The 19,342-nt window shown below is 46.7% G+C and overlaps 2 protein-coding genes across 2 annotated transcripts; both read left to right on the forward strand.

Annotated features, from left to right (window-relative positions):
• Positions 1 to 635: 635 nt before the first annotated feature.
• pgrmc2 (progesterone receptor membrane component 2) lies at positions 636 to 6,943 on the forward strand. Its single transcript, NM_001104729.1, is given in 3 exon segments — positions 636 to 988; positions 3,209 to 3,364; positions 5,543 to 6,943. Coding segments are annotated over 3 exon segments (597 nt in total). The 5' UTR covers positions 636 to 645; the 3' UTR covers positions 5,641 to 6,943.
• Positions 6,944 to 8,858: 1,915 nt separating this feature from the next.
• On the forward strand, positions 8,859 to 15,818 carry LOC101155734 (acetylserotonin O-methyltransferase-like). Its single transcript, XM_023951427.1, has 8 exons — positions 8,859 to 9,627; positions 9,728 to 9,902; positions 10,794 to 10,923; positions 11,007 to 11,075; positions 11,652 to 11,770; positions 11,903 to 12,040; positions 12,113 to 12,235; positions 15,109 to 15,818. The coding sequence occupies exons 1-8, from the start codon at positions 8,983 to 8,985 to the stop codon at positions 15,318 to 15,320; spliced, it is 1,611 nt and encodes a 536-aa protein (XP_023807195.1). The 5' UTR covers positions 8,859 to 8,982; the 3' UTR covers positions 15,321 to 15,818.
• The last annotated feature ends 3,524 nt before the right edge of the window (positions 15,819 to 19,342 follow it).

Below are 19,342 nucleotides of genomic sequence, written 5' to 3' on the forward strand. Positions count from 1 at the left end.
ATAGAAAAAAATGTTATGGGTAATAATTGTTCCATTTATGTCTTCATGTAAGTGTCCTGCAACAGACTGGTGACCCGGTCAGGGGGGATAGGCTCCAGCAACACATGACCCCATAAAGGGATTCAGCGATTTCAGAAGATGGATGATTGGATGGGTGGATGGACGAAGAAAATGAGTGGATGGACGAATAGATGGTGGATGATTGAATGGTGGATCGATGGATGAATGGACTGTTAGGTGGATGATTGGATGGAGGATGGATGAATGGGCAGTTTTACTTCTACATGTTTTACTAAGAAAGGAACTTAAAATAACTCGTCATGCAATTCTGAGATAGTAATGTTGTTAGATATTGTTAGATAGAAGATGAGTTCAAATGACATTGAAGTCACGTGCTCAACACTGCCAGCCGCTTCAGTACAGCACTTTGTTCCCCTCTTTAAACATTTCACTTCCACCATTTGATTTTCAGGAACTGTGTTCAAATGAAGGTAAAAGTTGTTTCTACAGTTAAACGGGATCAGATTGGTGCGTGTAACACGGGAAGTGAGCGTCGTCTGATGGAGTCAACTAGTGGCCTCGTCTTTCCGAGCCGGACGTGAACGCAGCTTCTCGGCAGGGGCGTGTAGGCGCTAACTGTGCAGCATGGCGGACGATGGAGACAGTTCGAGCGGATCAGTTGACACAACAGGCGGGCAGGGGGCAGCGGAGGAGGCGAGCGGGCTCAGCTTAGTCGGGATGCTGCTGAATATCAGCATTTTGGTTGTGGTGGTGGTGGTTTGTGTGGCGGTGTACCGACGGTGGAGCAGGCGGCTCGGTGCCGACGCGGCCCGTGGCGACGAGGCCTCGGCGCTTCCCAAGATGAGGAGACGGGACTTCACTCTGGAGCAGCTGCGGGAGTACGACGGAGTGCAGAACCCCCGCATCCTCATGGCCGTTAACATGAAAGTTTTCGACGTGACGAGCGGCAAAAAGTTTTACGGCAAAGGTGAGTGTTTGGGCCGTTCGACTGGCTTCCGTGAGGGCGGGAGAGCGGTCGGAGTCGCCGCCGCGTGCGGTGAGTTGTCCGGGATCAAGATTTGGGCGCAAACCGCTTTTAGCTTAGCTGGCTTTGTGTCTGAATGAGGCACGAGCTGCTAGCTAGCTACTATCTCCACGTCCGTGGGGACGTTAGCAGGAGAACTCTAACGGAACCGGTTGTTGGCGCGGCTCGGGACGCCTCTGGGTCAAAGTAGTTGGGTTTTAATTTGTCACATTTTGGTGCTTGGTTTTTGTCAGCGTTAGCTTGTTAGCTCACTGGCTACATCGGCAGCTCCGCTTGTTGACACGGACGGGACCCGACCCACGTCGCTGCGGGAAAGTTGTGATCATCAACCCCAGAGCTCACATTACTATTGGTTGGACTTGGACCGGACACATTCCGAGCCGGCCTCGATCCGGATAAAGCTTGGCTCGTTTGCGACTCAGCAGTTCGTCACATTTGGCGGAGCCTCCTGTCAGCTCAGTATAAAACTATAATTATTCCGCCCCGCTCCCGAGTGTCGAGTGTCGACCTGCACACCTGACGGGACGGAGCGCGCGCGCGGACAGCATGAGCAACGGCTGCAGAGGAGGAGGAGGGGGGGGGGGGGGGGCAGGAAGACACTAAACTGAGCTCAGTTTGGTCATTTCTGAAACTTTAATTAATGAATGGTGTTGGGGGAGGGGCTGTTGTCGCTAAAGTTAAATAAAGAAGAGTTAAAAACTGAAAAGACACGAATGCTGACAAAAGTCAGATGACTCCACCTTCTGTCCTGAGTTGTTTGGGCCTTTTGAATATAATACAACCATTTTAGGAAAATTAAACGAGTTTGGGGGCATTTTCTTTTCAGGATCTACTATAAAACAAAATATCTGTGAGAGTTTGAGGGGGGCCCTATGGAGCCTCATCCAGGGGTCCCGCTCCGCTGACCTTCTGTCAGACTCAACAGCTTCTGGAGGACAGCCGTTATTGGTTCTGACATCTCAGAGAACCGGTCCAAATCAGGCTGGAGTCGCTGAGCTTATCACGTCGACATGAAGACGTGTTGATGTTTAGAGTCTGAAATGTTTCCTCAAAGCAGACACGTCTTTGCTGCTCTGCACTTTAACCAGGCAGATGCTCGATAAGATTCCCGCTGAAGCATATCTAATCTTTCTGGCCGCGTGGTGCTTGGCTCCAGGGAGCTTTCGTTTTGAAGAAAGTCTGGTTTTCCTCCATGTTTTTGCCCCCAAAAAAAGAAAAAGCGAGAAGCCTAAAGGGCAAAAGGTTTTCACATGAGAGTCGGATGATGTTCGCCTGCCCAGAGCATGAACCCAACCTGCAGCTGGTCAACCTTTTATTTATTTATTGGAGCTGGTCAAACTTTTTGATTTTAATTTAATTTAATTTTTTTATTGGATTTGGTCGAACTTTTTGTTTTGTTTTATATTTATTTTTTGGAGCTGGACAAGGCTTTTATTTTATTTTTATCGTTTTATATTTATTTATTGGATCTTGTCAAACCTTTTATTTTAATTTTATTGTTTTATATTTATTTTCTGGAGCTGGGTAAATGCTGGAGATCTGCACGGCTTTTGCACAGACGCCAAAGTCCCAGCAGGAATCTTGCTGCCATCGACACAACAGACATTAATAATAAAGCATGAAGGTGAGTTTAATGGTGACCAGGAGAAAAGCAGGACGTAGATTTGAAGTTATTTCATTCATAAAAATCTGGCCTGCAGTGGAGATGCATTCCGGTCTGTCCATGTTCAAACACCGATCAGATTCTGGTCTTGATGTTTGATGACAGGAAGGTGCCGTAGTGTTTTTCATTTAATGGTTATTTTAAAGCGTCTTCAGGCTTTTCCGTCTCTGGGATTCAGAGCCTCACCGCTCTCAGACTCACAGGTGATGGGGATTTTGTCCCGCTAGTTCTGACCCACATTCGTCTTGCTTCTTGAGCGACAGGGTTATGCGAGGAAAGTGCTTAGTCACCGTCGCCAGAGGACAGCTTTTACTGCAGCCAGATGTGGTTTATGGCGCTGGTTGGTTCGTGTGCTGCAGCCTTTTCATGTTAAGCAGGTATCCGCATATTTAGGTCAGAGGTCGTCACCAAGTGCAGGCTTGTTCCATTACCGAGAACGGATTACCCGATGTGCAGAACCTGATCCCGTCCCGCGTTCACGCCGACTCTCTCCTCCTCAGATGGTCCGTACGGGATCTTCGCGGGCCGCGACGCCTCCAGAGGCCTGGCCACCTTCTGCCTGGACAAAGGCTTCCTGAGAGACGAGTACGACGACCTGTCAGACCTCACTGCTGTGCAGATGGAGAGCGTGAGAGAGTGGGAGATGCAGTTCATGGGTAGGTTCTGGTGCCGGGCTCGGTCCTGTGGCCTTCTGCGGCTTTCTACAGGAAGAAGAACGAATGAAAAGAACCTGACCAGCTTTTCACCAAAGTTCTTTAGTTTCTGTCATCCACAGGGTTTTCCATGGTTTTAAAATCTTTATATTAAATTGTGTTGTGGCCCCTTACTGCGCCCCCCAAAAAACCAAAGGGCAGTTTCAAACCCAGAGAAGAACGCCTCCTTAAAGCCACACGGAGGCAGAATGACCTCAGGAAGACGGAGGTCAAACTGAATCATTTCCTGGAAGAACATTCCCCAAAAGTAACTTTCACCTAACACACCTGATAAACCACAACCAACCAGTTAGTCTGACAGCTTTGCTCGTGAGTCACTAAGAACTTTCCCTTTTGGTGTCCTGATCTACTCCCATTTCACCTGTTTCACAGTTCTAACAGGAAAAGCCTTCTTCCTTCCTTTCCCATTGGTCCTAATCCAGGGATTACACGGCACCCACCGGAATACAGCTCAGCTGATTGCGGAGGGAAATCTTCCAACCTCCCTCAAATGTTGTTTTCTCCGTTCAACACTGGCTGCGTTTCCATCGACGATCAAGTTGTGCAAATTGGATTTGCGATAATAAATTTGCCTCATGGAAACACGACAATTTAGGGGGAAAAAAAATCACAGTTCTTAAAAAAAGTTTTAGCGCTTGTAGGAGGTGGTTTTTGAGACGTGTTGAGATGGACACATTTCACTAAAATTAAATGAGTCGAGTGACCAACAACCGGATGGCGACGCGCTTCTTGGTAGGAACTGGCGGCCTTGAGTGCTGCACAGCGGGCGCCGCCAGACGTCCCACAGCGTCACAGCTCATCAGAAGTTGAGCGTGTCATGTGGAATTGTTGGATCCACAGTAGTAGTAAATCGCAAACTTATCGTTATCGCGATATCCAGCTGTGCAAAACGCATATCCTAAAAGACGGCTAAAAATGACAATAAATGGTGACTTTAAATGTGCTAAAACAATCTTATGACAGTTTGACGTATTTAACGACTCAAATACATTCATTTATGCATTTGACCAATCGGATGGAGCTCTTTTATGTTAGATGTTTGCCTCCTATGTAAACATTTGTGGAATAATTCAAGTTATGTTGACCCGTATTTAAATTCAATTGTAGCAATGAAATAGAAATGATGTTTTTTGTGGTTTTTCTATTTGTTTTTGTATCGCAAGTCAGATCGTCATCACAACATTGATCACTAAAAATCGCATATCGTGAGATTTCCTCGTATCGTGCAGCCCTAATCCACAGCTCCTCTGGAAAACCACCATTTCCCAAAACGGCCCCATCCGTAGCCCCTCCCACGTGTAAGGAGCTCGCCGCTCCACGACCTGAAGAAGACGCTAACGTCTCCTTTGATAGATGATGATGATGAGCGCTAGTGCCGTGGCAGAAATGTGAAAGTATCTGCTGTCAATCAAAGTATTGGTCACATCCGTGTTTCTGAATGACTTATTGGGGGAGTCGGTTTTTATTATTGTCGCATAATTAAGATGTAATGGAAACGGTGTAACTGCCAGATCGTTGTGTCTTTTGGACATTTGTAGAATTTCCATAGCGTTTTTCACATGTGTGTGATGGAAACGCAGCTGCTGATGATGTCACATGTTCAGGTAGAGCGCCCGGCGGCGAGTCGTCTTCACAGTCCATGAAGGCGTTCACAGCGACTTCAAAACCAAACAGTCGCTGAGAGGATGACGCTGGGTGGGTCCGGGTATTGAATGACGCGCTCAAGATAACCATAAAGCATAACGAAGTTTGTATTTTGAAGTTTTAATAATGAAAAATGGTGGTAATTAAATCCACTTATTATATTGTGATCAAAAAAAGAGAAAAAACAAGGAATCAAGACAAAAGTGAATAAGGCGAATAAAACGGTCAACAAAAAATACGACAACCCAATTAATGTCACCGCCCACAAACATGTGACCCAACAGCTGATTACCTACTCAATGACCTACAATCAAGACATATTCATTCACCACACTGAAGACCACACTAATTCATGGCACCTACAGCGACACTGTCAGCGTTTTTCCCGTCTTCAGGTTCCCGTTGAGGTCGACGCCGAGCATAACCGCGCACACATGAAGGCCAGAAGAACAAACGTCTGCTTTTCCGTTGTTTCAGAAAAGTACGACTACGTGGGGAGGTTGCTGAAGCCCGGAGACGAGCCGTCAGAGTACACGGACGAGGAGGACATCAAGGACCACTTGAAACACGACTGAGCAGAACCATCACTCCGACCAAAGCCAGAAGCCCCAACAGCTGCAACGGACTGCCCCAGACCTGCTCCTGCCCCGCTCCCTGGACTCCTCCCACCCCGCTGAATCTGGTGCCGCGGCTGTTCTGGAGCCCCCCCTCCCTCCACCACCAGAACGCGACGGGGAGCCTTTTGCTTTGCTGACTGCCGGCTCGTGCCGATGCTCGGATCTGGAGCAAAACCTCCAATATTCTGGTCAGGCGTCCAGTGGGGAAACGTGCGGCCGTTGTGGCGTGCAGAGCGCCAGGGGGGAAGTCGTCGGGGCAAAACATGGTTGGTCTGAGCAGACGGGTGGATCAGGGTGGGGAAATAGATTTTTTATCTTCAGTTTAGTCACATTGCAATCGGCTTCAGACGGCTTATCAATCAATCATCTCCTTCAAAGAGCGCTGCACCGCGGCGTCACCGGCGGCAGCCGCTGGGCGCCGTCTTCTCCTGTTCGTAGTGGACGCACTACTAGTTTTCTGTTCGTCACCATGTGATTGTTGAGTAGCTTAGAGGGCGGGGCGGGAGGCTTTGCTTTTCATTTTCGGAAGGGTTCGCGGGGGTCATAAGTCCTCGCCGTGTCAACCCGCTCAGAATCGGGAACAAACAGCTGATTGGGAGAACAAAGGGAAGCCGATAAGGCGGTCCTGATGAATCGAATCAATGGTTTCCGCGCCTCACAAGCCCGCTGCGAGTCTGTTCATCCCCTGAACATGGTCCAAGTATTTACCGTGCCTTATTTTGCCGGGAGGGTCCGTGCTGAGCGGAGGGACGGATGGACGGCGTTGGTTCTGCCCCAGGCTCGGCTCGCCGGCGTGAAGAAAGAAGGCAAATGTTGTCAGCCCACACGCAGACTGTAACCCCCCCCCTCCTCCATGTCACAATCTGTAAATAAACCCAATGAATTACTCAGTGTTACTGCCATATTTATGTAGTGGATGAACTCCAGATACATATGATGCTACGTCTTATTGGCCAAACTTTCCCGCTGTTTTTGTGTGTTTTTCCCCGTTCAGCCCCCCCTCAATCAAAGGAGTGTTGCAGACGGGGCAGGACCGGGAGCTGCTGTTGCCAGATTTGTTTGTAGTCAGTGCTTTTTCCTGTAAATATATTATCATTTTATTAAAGCATGTGCAACCAGAAAGTGAGCCGCTGCAAAGTTCCACCACATGTATTTAAATGTTGGGAGTGTGTGTGTGTGAGTGCGTGTGTGAGTGCATGTGTGTGTTTGTGACGGGCAGGAAGGGATTTGTTCATGCATAATAAATCAGTTTGGTTCATAATAGCGGCTGTCTGGCGTTGATTTGCTGAATGAAATGACTGAACAGGAACCTAAAGCATCTGCTGGACCCCGGACCAACTCGTCCTGCAGGTTTTGGTAAAAGGAACTGGTTGGAGAACCGGTTGGATGTAGAGCCGCCCGCTTTCAACTCCAACTTCTGTTTAACCGTATAAGAAAACAAAAACTTTTAGTCTGACTTTAAGCAGCAGCAGAAGCTTCAGAAAAAGGAAAATCTAAGGAAAAAGTTGCAACTAAAAAGGTGAGTTTAAACAGCAGGTTGGTCATCCTCATTCAAGTCAGCAACCCTGTACCCAATCAGGATGCTTCCTCCTCCGTGGTCATGTCACACATCAAATCCTTCAGTTTTATGGAAATTTTAGATTTTTTTTTTTTGCCTTTGAGCCTCCTGGAGCTATTAAACTAGAACTACATCACTAAAATCTGCTCATTTTCAGATGTTTATCTTTAATATACGGTGTTCCCTCTTTAATTGTAGGAGATTCATCCCATAAATAACCTGCAATTCAATCCGATTGACCTAAAGTGGATCCAGATCATCTTTATTCAAACTTCCAGCAGTGAGACTCACACAGAAATTCCTGATACTGAACAGTTTTCCAGATTCTTGGATTTCTTCCAGTTCATCAAGTTTATTTTGTGTCCTAACAAACAAGTCAACTAGAATGAATGTCAAATCCATTCACATGTTAGTTTCCTAAAGTTCTCCACTGTTGTTTTTCCACATCCAAAGAATCCAAAGGGAACATTCTTAGAACATTCTAGACACTGGATGGTCACATGACTTTATTCAAAGTCTGTCCACACATTGGACTGGAATGATGGACTGATCCGTGTTAATGACATCACACGTCATGTTGCTGTGATTGGTCGGTTTTATGTTATAAATCAAACCTACAGTATCTCAATCTAGATGGTATTTTCCAATATCAATGTAATAATTTTATTTTTAAACAACTTTCTAATGGTTTAGGTTGATTTGATGAACCGCTTACCTCAGATTGATCTGGTTGGATTGTAAAAATATAAATTGATGAATTAATTAGTTGTTACACCTCCAATGAAAATTCAAACCGCTTCCTTTTGCTCTCAATAACAGTTAAATGCCCCCATTGTGTTACCAGGAACATCTCTTATTGTCGACTTTCCCTTTTTATTCTTTCCAGCCACGTTCCAGAGATGAGCCTCAGGGTCCCCCATCAGGTCCCACGACGGCTGCAGGTTTGCGGCTAATTCTGGGATCTAAACAGTCATAGTCAGAGATTGGGTACACACCTTTTAACCCTTGTTCTATCCTAGGCACTTTAACGTTGGGAGTTGGGTCATCTAGACCCACTAGACAGTGCTCTGAACCTTTTTTCTTCACTGGTGTCCATGGATTCCATGAAATCTTTCCACCTTTATCCACCTTTGTCATGGTAGGGAGAACACGTCAATGTAAGGGTGGGGTCATCTAAGATAGAACAAGGGTTAAAAAGTGCTGGGGGGGCTCATATTTGATTCATTATATGAGATTAGCCTGCCGCTGGTGGAAAATTGACTGTGGACTGGGGCCGGACTTTGGACATGCCTGCTGTAAAACCCCTCACCACACACTTTTTCCACTTTTCTCAGACAGTCAGAACATTTTCACTCTTTTGTCTCTTGTTTGAACTCTCAAAGTTTAAACCTTCATAGAAAATTTATCCAGGATTAAAGAGTAAAACGAAGATCTGATGCCGATGAAGATTCATGTGACGAAGGTTTAGTGTATTCAGAGGATCCGGATTATCGGGGGAAACGAACTCTGGTTCACCTAAAGTGGACCCAATGTGTCCAGTCTGAATCCAAAGGGGTTCAGGACTCGATCTGGACCAAAAGCTGATTGACAAGATCAACAGCCAATCAGGACGCAGAGCACAGTGCGTAGGGACAGTAAAGGTAAACAGCGACAAAGCGATGGAACGCTGTCAAATGCGATAGTTTTATTCAAAACTACCGAAGAGTCCTAATGGTCCGGCCTCTGCTGCACGTGCACAGTAGATGCTGTTCGCGTGCACAGTCGGTGTCACTCTTTCACAGTCGGTGCCGCTCGTGCACAGTCGGTGTCGCTCGTGCAGAGTCGATGTCGCTCGTGCACAGTCGTTCGGCTCGTGCACAGTTGGTGTCGGTGTCGCTCGTGCACAGTCGGTGCTGCTCGTGCACAGTAGGTGCTGCTCGTGCACAGTCGGTGTCGCTCGTTCACAGTTGGTGTTGGTGTCGCTCGTGCACAGTCGGTTGGCTCGTGCACAGTTGGTGTCGGTGTCGCTCGTTCACAGTCGGTGCTGCTCGTGCACAGTTGGTTTCGCTCGTGCACAGTCGGTGTCGCTCGTTCACAGTCGGTCGGCTCGTGCACAGTCGGTGTCGGTGTCGCTCGTTCACAGTCGGTGTCGCCCGTGCACAGTCGGTGCAGCCACGGCTAACCGTGAAGCAGAGTACCCCCCCCCCCCCTCTACACACACACGTCTCCCCCGTCTCCATCTTGGCCGGAGCTTCACCATTCATTCCTTCGTTCCCCTCGTGCGCTGCGCGCGTGTCCATCCGTGGTTCCCCCGCTGCTCATCTGTCATGGCAGAACATCTGTCCCAGAGCGAGCTGGACTACCCCTTCAAACTTCTGGAGTATTTCAATGGCTTCAGGGTCTCGAAGGTATTACCTGCGGGCTTCGGTGGTGTTGCTTCCGGTCCCGACGGTTCCCTCCACCGGGAACGACGCAGTCGATGCTCTGACCTGACCTGTGTGCCACCAGGTGATCTTCACCGCCTGCGAGCTGGGAGTCTTTGACCTCCTGCTGAACTCCGCGGAGCCCCTCAGCTCTCGTACGGTGGCCCGGGAGCTGGGCACCAGCCCGGACGGGATGGAGAGGCTGCTGGACGCCCTGGTGGGCATCGACATCCTGGAGGTGGAGGTGGCTGACGGCACAGGTGAGGTGGAGGTCTGGACATCATTTCCAGACTAAAACTGTCAGATAAAAATCTACAAAGCATGTCATCGTAGACTGTAACATTTAATAAAACGTCATGAAATGAGTCGTTGAAAGTGAAAACAGACGTTTGTTTTATTGGGAGAGTTGATGGACAGACAGTAGATCAGAGGAAGAGACAGGAGGCGGAGCTGGAGGCAGCTGAGATGAAGATGCTGAGGTTCTTTCTGGGACTGGGATGGATCAGGGATGAATCTATCAGAGGAACAGATCATGGATGTTCTGGAGATCCATGCAGGGAAGCAGATGGAGGAACAGTGATGATGGTGGAAAGATGCTGATAGCAGGAAAGAGAGGAAGACCATGGAGGAGGCTCATGGATGGAGAGGAGGAGGGTGCAGGTGAGAAAGGAGGCGGATAATTCACTGTGGCGCCCCCTAAAGAGAGCAGCTGAAATGCTTCAGGAGAGTCAGGGAGAAACTTTCAGATCAGCGCATGAAAAAGTTCATGAAAAGACGTTTTTGGACTGAAGTTACATTCTTCTGGCGCGGATGCAGTGTTCTCAACAGGTCATGTAGGGTCCCGTTAAAGCGCTCCCACTGTCCTGATCGTGATACGGGGTGGTTTGACCTTTCCTGACCCCGTCTGTTTTACACAAAACCTGCACCACATCTGCCTCGAAACACCTGCCCTGGTCAGGGTGTGTCCTATTAGGAACGCCACAGGGCTGGTACTGTACCGTACCAGTCCCAGACAGTCCATTCCATTCCAGACTTAAAATAGTTCCTCTGGTGAGTTGAGCACCTTTCACGTGTCAGGATTTTCTTGTGGTGCTTTCAGAGCCTCAAGCAGAACCGTTTGCGGGTTCTCCTGTGGTTCTGTTCTTGAGCAGCTTTGTACAGCAGCACAGACGTGGCCAGCCTCTACCTTGCGAAGGGGAGCGCCAAGTCTCTCCACGACATGATCATCTACCAGTCCCAAACCATCTACCCGCTGTGGAGCAACATGGCAGATGCCGTCAGGTGGGCGGGGCTGACTCATCTTAGGAGGGGGGGGCTGATTGGCGGTGGGGTCTAAAGCCTGCCCCCTCTTCTCCATCACACAGGGAGGGCAGGAACCAAAACCAGAAGACCTTCGGCCTTCCACCTGAAGATGTTTTTCAAGCTATTTACAGGTAGGGGGGTCTCTGGAGGACGATATTTGGATCATACCATCCTTCCTTCATCTTCTCCTGACTTTTTGATGAACCTGTGAAGATCCTGAGAGATTTGGGCTTCTCCACGGATTTCATCTGCCAAGTCTTCTGTAATAATATCGCTGAAGATTAGTAACCATGACAACTGGGAAAGTATTACTGTAATAGTATATGTTTAAGCTTCAACTGTTTAAAGGCCCAAAAATATGAACATAGATAGATTTGAAAGCAGAAGTTCAGGGAAACTGTTCCTGTTTTTTGAATAAGAGCATTTCTTTTCTGCAGAGTCACATCACTTAGAGGCCTTTCAAGTGCTGATCGCCTCGGAGGACGTTTGCTCCGATCCTTCAGACTGAAGTCCAGTTTCTGGTCTTCACAGTGCTGTGCATAGATTCTCTGCTGGACTGACATCCCATCAGCCCTGTCATTTGTTTTCCTTAGAGCATTCTCTGGATTCTGCAGCACTTGTGCTTGGAGTTCTTGTGTATTTTGCCCAGCTGTGCGTGTTTTTTTCTGGTAGTTCAGATGTTTGAATCCCTGAATTTTGCCTCACAGGTCGGAGGAGGAGATGCTGAAGTTCATGGGTTTGATGAACTCCTCATGGGTTCTGGATGGACATGATGTTGTGACCGCATTCAACCTCTCGGGCTTTCAGACTATAGTCGATCTTGGAGGTGAGACGCTTCTGAGGAGCTTATGGAAAAATAAAGACCCCCGAGCGCCCCACCCCCCCACCACACCCCACCCCCCCTCTGCCAGGGGCTTTGATGACCTCCCAGTTTCTGCTCTGGCTGCATAACCTGCAGGCTGCACAGGTGCTCTGGCTCGAGAGATGGCGCAGGCCTATCCCTCGTCCTCCGTCACAGTGTTCGACCTGCCTCAGGTGGTGGAAGCAGCTCAGCAGCATTTCTCACAGGAGAACCAAGCTGTGGCGTTTCACACCGGTGAGCTTGCTTGGTCCTCGGAAACGCGTGTTGTGCTCCGTCAGCAGGTACTGATGTTCCACGTCTGTGCAGGAGATTTCTTCAGTGGGGAGATCCCAGCTGCTGACCTGTATGTTCTGGCCAGGATCCTTCATGACTGGCCTGAGGAGAAGTGCCTGAAGCTGCTGAGGAAGATCTACAACGCTTGTAAGCCAGGTGAGTTTAGAAGTGACCTCTGAGTTTTTCTTGGTTGAGATAAAACTTTATTGATCCCTCTGGAAAAGGCATTTGTGGCACAGCTCATGAGAGAACGGGCAGAATGTCACTGAGGTGTCAAAAAACAGAGATGTTTCATCTCTTCAGATTATCCCTTGCTGTTATTGTGACGGCTGATGTCCACTGATTGTCTGCGATGCGTCTCCGCTGTGACACAACTTTGGTTGAATCAATCGGTGTTTACATCCCCTTCGTCACGTCTGCGGTTCTTGTCCGGCCCTCCGCACAGCAACGCTAGCTGGACGCAGGAGTTCTATTTCCAGTCCGTTGATGCGTCAAAAAGCCGAAGAACCAGAAACAGGTCTGGGTTTAAAAAAAAAAAACGTCTGTGCTCACACCACAAGGTCAAAACTGTGGATAACACCACCATGGATGCTAAAAGTTCAACTGTGGAAGTTCAAAAGCTAAACATCACATAAAGGACTCTTTGGGGAAAGACAGGGCATGGGGGTTGATCATTTATGTTTTGGATGAGCAAAGAGAGCGGGCCTTACTAATCAAAACGGAGGTGACGGATAAAACCACTCCTCCAGGAACTAAGGGGGAGGACCGGAGACTCAACGGGGTCAATGTAGATTAACTGATGGCCGTGAGACGGACTCCTCACGCAACACAGACCCACAGCAAACAGACTGCAGACACATCGCAGACAAACTGCAGACGTACCGAAGACACACTGAAGACACACTGAAGACCCACCACAAACGGACTGCAGACGAACCGCAGACAAACCGCAGACGTACCGAAGACACACTGAAGACACACTGAAGACCCACCACAAACGGACTGCAGACGCACCGCAGACACACTGAAGACCCACCGCAAACGGACTGCAGACACAACGCAAACAGACTGCAGACACAACGCAAACAGACTGCAGACGCACCGCAGACACACTGAAGACCCACCGCAAACGGACTGCAGACACAACGCAAACAGACTGCAGACACAACGCAAACAGACTGCAGACACAACGCAAACAGACTGCAGACACAACGCAAACAGACTGCAGACACAACGCAAACAGACTGCAGACACAACGCAAACAGACTGCAGACACAACGCAAACAGACTGCAGACCCACCACAAACGGACTGCAGACGAACCGCAGACAAACCGCAGACGTACCGAAGACACACTGAAGACACACTGAAGACCCACCGCAAACGGACTGCAGACACAACGCAAACAGACTGCAGACACAACGCAAACAGACTGCAGACGCACCGCAGACACACTGAAGACCCACCGCAAACGGACTGCAGACACAACACAAACGGACTGCAGACACAACGCAAACAGACTGCAGACACAACGCAAACAGACTGCAGACACAACGCAAACAGACTGCAGACACAACGCAAACAGACTGCAGACACAACGCAAACAGACTGCAGACACAACGCAAACAGACTGCAGACACAACGCAAACGGACTGCAGACACAACGCAAACGGACTGCAGACACAACGCAAACGGACTGCAGACACAACGCAAACGGACTGCAGACACAACGCAAACAGACTGCAGACACAACGCAAACAGACTGCAGACACAACGCAAACAGACTGCAGACACAACGCAAACAGACTGCAGACACAACGCAAACAGACTGCAAACGCACCGCAGACACACCACAGGTGCACCGGGGACACACCGAAGACACTGAAGACCCACCACAAACGGACTGCAGACGAACCGCAGACACACCGCAGACATACTGAAGACACACCGATGACCCACCGCAGACGCACTGCAGAGAGACCACAGACAAACCGCAAACAGACCGTAGATGCACCAAAAACAGACCTCAGACGCCACGCAGCTACACCGCAGACGCACCGCAGACACACCGCAGACACACCGCAAAAAGACCACAGACGTACCGCAGACACACAGAGGTCTACGGTAGGGTCTTACTGTTACGGGGGAGAAGGGAAGTACCCAGGCGCAGAGAGGAGAGGAGGCAGGAAATTGCAGGGGAACGGGGCTTTAATAATAACAAATGACTACAAAACAAAATCCACTGCTTAGCAGGCTAGAAACTCGAAACTTGAAAATACACAACGCTCGAAACCAGGGAACAGCACAACATGGACCAGCACAGGAGGAAGGGAATGACAAGACTTAAATACATGCAGACAAACGAGACACAGGTGGAAACACTCAGGAAGGATGGGGACCAAAGTAAAACTCAAAACTACAATAAACCAGGAAACACTACTAAATAAAACAGGAAGTTATACTCAAAACATCACAGAACAAAAAACAACTCGAACACAAAAGCAGAAAAACCTAAAACCGTGACACTTACGGGGTTAGTGTACCTACATTTGTGAGTAGTTGTGGTGACCTGTCCACGGCTTTGTTCAACAGTTAGGGTTACAACTCTGGCAATTAGGTGACCCCGACAGAGACACAGCTGGTTAAGAGAACGGATGGGTGGACATAAGAGTCACAATGCAACACCCATCAGGAATACATTCATATCAAGTCCTAACGTCAAGTCATGGTTGGTCAGCTGTACTGTGGTGAGAATGGTTCAGACTAGAGTGGCCACACACATCTGAACTCTAACCAACGACTATTTCAAAGTAAGAACCAGAAAAGGAAAAAGGTTTTCTTTGATTCTTTAAGTTTCCCTGCAGACTTCTTTAACTTCGTCATGCAGAGCTGCTTCTGTAAAAGCTGAGATTTCTGTCAGCTCGTCTTTCTGCAGGTTTGTCTCCCCTTGGAGGCTTCCGTCCAGCTTCTGTGGGTTGATATGCAAATGTTGACGTCTTCTGTCCATTCCCTTGTCCATCCTTGTGCCAGGCGGTGGCGTTCTGCTGGTGGAAGCCATGTTGTTTGAAAACAGACGTGGTCCCATCATGGCGCAGATCTTCTCCCTCAACATGCTGGTGCAGGCGGAGGGCAGGGAGCGCGCTCCGTCTGAGTACTCCCACATGCTCAGCAAGACGGGCTTCCACAACATCCAAGTCTGCCGGACCGGGAAGTCCTACGACTCCATCCTGGCCATCAGATGAGCGCAGAGACCCTTTTCTGCTGCATTTTCCTGAGAAAGACTTAAATCAACACCTTAGGATCTTGTTCAGTTTTTGTATGAGAAGCTGCTAGAGTCCCACTGCTGTATGTGTAAAGGTTTGCACTAATATTAACACTCCTAATGTCCGTTTGGTGCTGGATAAACTCCTAAACCGAAGCGACAATCATGCTAGAGATAAAGCTTCGTCCAGCATTCAGCTGAGCTGTTCATAAGAAAGTCTGTCATGTTAGGCGGATCGTCTTTTCCTGAACTTCTCATCCTTAACTGTGGGGATAAAACCGTTTCATGGTGAAGCTGATGTGGGCTCAGGTTTCTCTGCATCTGACTTGTTGCTATGGTAACAAACTGAAGCAACTATACTTACGGCCCACAACTGTCGCTCACTGCAAGGACCAGACTGTAGTCACAGTTGGAAAAATTTCTGCGGCTTTGAGCAAAAATGTAACCCCCGCATTTCAGGCATAGTGACCCCCCCCCCCCCCCCCCCCCCAAAAAAAAAAAAAAAAACAAAAAAACAAAACAAAATTAAAATACATTTTTTTTAAGGCAATGAAATGACGGCGGGCAAAATAAGAAAAAATCAAATGGGGCAAAAACTGCTTGTATTTCAAAATAAGCTAACAAAACAAAACGGAAACACGTGTTGGGGATATCCAAATGAGCTTTGAAATTATTATGGGATGTCCACAGAACCTACGACTTGGTGGCCATTTTGTGGTAAACTGTAAGGTTTTTCCAGAATATGTGAAAAGGAACCTTTTGTTCGATCCGTTTTCACGAAATTTCACTCACATGATGCCAACTGGAGTCTACAACCACTCCTGGAGTTTTGTTGACCTTTGACCCCAGGAAGAGTCCACCATCACAAGCTACTGCGGAAAAAATGTTGCAATCAGAAGTTGTATGTTTTGAGCGGCGTGCGCGTGGCGAGCTCACAAGTGAGCCGGTCTCCTGTTACTCGCACACTTTTTAACAGAATATTTGGAAAAATTGAATGCATGGATCTCTGGCTAGAGCTGAACAAAATAATATGCCGCAGAAGATGAACATATTGGGAATGTGGGCGTTGTTAGCAAAGAACCTCTGTGGCTAAGGAAATGCAAATGTTTACTTTTGCAGATTCTTCTAAAACTCATGTCAATCTGTATAGTATCCCCAGGCGACCAAAACATAAAATGGTTTCTATGGAGATAAAACCTTTTTGAAAAAAGTGTTTGGTTCCTTCTCTACTCTATCTAGTGCGTTCTCCATTTTCTAGCGTTGTCTGAATCTACAATTCCAAAATCCAGAGCCCCTAGAAATTTCCCAGAAGTCTCTGCGAAAAACCAGTGTGCACGATGCTCACTAGACTGGTGAATATAGACCACAATGCATTGCGTCGGAACAATTTTTACCGAAAAAATGTATTTACTGTATCTTCAGAAGACAGTGGACTCATAAATAATCCTCACAAAACACTCTTAAAAACGTAACTTTGTGAAATCGATTATGTCAAATCCGCCGTTAAAAAAAAAAAAAGTAGTGAGCATGGTGTCCAAATTGCTTTTAAAACTCAGGGCTCTACATAGTGCTGGACTACATAGTTTTTACTAGTTAGGGGTTTGGGCGGGAATTCAGACAGAGCTTTATTTTACATTTAGAGTTTAGCATGTGAGGTCGGGTCACAGGTGAGGGCGGGAAGTCTGACAAAACTACTACAGTTGTTTTTAAAACGCCCGTGTGAGTCTTACAGAAATGCCTGGATGTGTTCCACGCAAACCGGGTTGGAGAGCTTAATAATGCTGCGCCTCCGAGGAGACGGATGAGGTTCGGAAACCCCCCCATGAAGGAGATTTGACTGGAACGTGGACTCGAGCAGCTGTTGAGGATAAAAAAGACCCGGGTTGTGAATTTTAGAAGCAATTCGGATGCCACGCTCACTACCTTTTTTTTTTTAAACGGCAGATATGACGTCATCGATTTCATGAAGTTAAAATCTAATTAATATGAGCGTTTTGTGACGATTATTTATGAGTCCACTGTCTTCTGAAGATAAAAACACTGGTGGTTTATTTAAAAACTACATTTTTTTGGGGGCAAAAATTGTGGTCCATATTCACCAGTCTAGTGAGCATCGATGCACACTGGTTTTTTGCAGAGACTTCTGGGAAATTTCTAGGGCTCTGGATTTTGGAATTGGAGCTTCAGACATCACTAGAAAATGGAGAATGCACTATACAGTGCACTAAGTAGTGAGTAGTGAAGGAATTCAGACACAACCCCTGTTTTCATTTCAACATTTGCTGTCAGATCTTTTCAAAAATGCACGTTCCATCTCCTTCAAAGCCACTACTTTAAAAACACAAACGTGTACACGTTAGAACATTCACACCAAATTCTAAACCTCGTCTGTTCTTAGGAGGAAAGCCTTTCTCTGATTTGTGGGTGTGTCTTGTTATAACTTTTTCTGTTAAAGTAGAAAAAAAAGTTATTTTACTTTGCAATATCATAGAGAACAAAAAGGACCTTAAATGTACTCACAGCTAAAAAGTGACATTCATTTTCTTGGATTTCCTAATGATTACATTAATGATTCATCGTCTAGTTTTCTTCTGTGTAAAAACAAAAATCCATGTAAAGGCCTGAAAAGGTGAATCAGAGGAGAGCTGGGTCTCCACTCGTTTCTTCTTGTGAGTCCGTTTCCCGTCAGATCCGGAGAGATTCTTTCCGATCTCCTGACTTGTGCTGAATCTGTTCTGCCTGCAAGTCTCCCTGTTGAGGAATCAAAACCCCAGCAGCGGTTGTGTGACGGTTTGGGGTTTATTTAGGATGAAATCCTCCTCTTTCCTGTTCATTCACATGAAAAAGTCCTTATTTGTATGAAAAAGTTTGTGATGTTTAGTTAAATAATATTGTGACGCCGGCAGCTTTGAGGACGCCGACACTCGCAGTGTTCACTCGAGCCAACGGAAGGATCATGTAACGTCAAGCTCCGGGTCTCAGAATGAACGTATGACATGCAGGAGAATGTCAAGACGTGTGGGGGAAACGTGGGTTTCAATTTAAGCTCTGAAGGGACCCTCATTCAGGTCAAACGTCTGCATCTTTAGGTGGGAATTATTTAGTCTGAAATCTGGCAGAAACTTGTGACAAAACAGGTTATTGTCACTTATATGGGTCATTAAAAACTGAATATGTGATCATTTGGAACAAAATTAACAACCCAGAATCATTTAGGGCTCATTTAATCATAATCAAGGTAGGATTTCTGTGTTTAATTTGTGGCGAGACTCTTAACTTAGGTGTATATTTACCCTTTAGAATTGACTTGAACTGAATATAAAGTTTTTGTGGTTTTGATGACATGTTAAATAAAGATTCAAAGAATCGTTGTGTCCCAGAGAGATAATTGTCCTATACCCAACATACAGAATAAGAACAGTTTTGTGTCAAGAATGATTGGAAATGTAATGATTAGATTCTAGTTTAAGTATAAATTTAAAGAAAAACAATAAGTTTGAACTTTAAGCAGTGTTTAAGACCACTATAGTCTCCTTTTCTTCGTTTGATTTGGACGCTAAAGCTGTAAGTGTTTCCTCTGGGTGCTGTTGTAACGACCAAATGGTTCATAGAGTTTATGTAAAGCTCCAGAGAAAACGTTTTTTCAGAGACAGTCGGATGATGAATCAGAGACAAATTAGGATCAAGTGAATTAGAAAATGTATATATGACCTCAAAACTGTTTTAAACTCAAAAGTACACATTCTCCACATTGTTTGTTGAAATCTTAGAACATAAAATTGTAAATTCGCAGAAAAAAAAATATTGTAAGAAATATAGAGAAATAATAAAACAAGTAAGTTCAGCATTTGAAAAAAAAAAACTAAATTATTTTGTTTTATTTCCTTTTTTGGTCTTAAAATTGTTTCAATTCAGACTTTTCAAGTTTTCACTGCTGAGCCTATTTTGACGTAGGGGCGGGGCTTTGAACTATTTTTATTTCAAATTTGAAATGTCTGTTTT

The sequence above is a fragment of the Oryzias latipes genome, chromosome 22 (assembly GCF_002234675.1).
Source record: "Oryzias latipes chromosome 22, ASM223467v1".
Lineage (NCBI taxonomy): Eukaryota > Metazoa > Chordata > Actinopteri > Beloniformes > Adrianichthyidae > Oryzias > Oryzias latipes.

Excerpts from the sequence above, each read along its gene's own strand:
- LOC101155734 (XM_023951427.1), top strand. The coding sequence starts at position 8,983 with ATGCTGTTCGCGTGCACAGTCGGTGTCACTCTTTCACAGTCGGTGCCG. Across the intron at positions 11,076-11,651 it reads GTTTTTCAAGCTATTTACAG|GTCGGAGGAGGAGATGCTGA; the intron begins GTAGGGGGGTCT and ends TTTGCCTCACAG. Across the intron at positions 12,041-12,112 it reads AGCTGTGGCGTTTCACACCG|GAGATTTCTTCAGTGGGGAG; the intron begins GTGAGCTTGCTT and ends ACGTCTGTGCAG.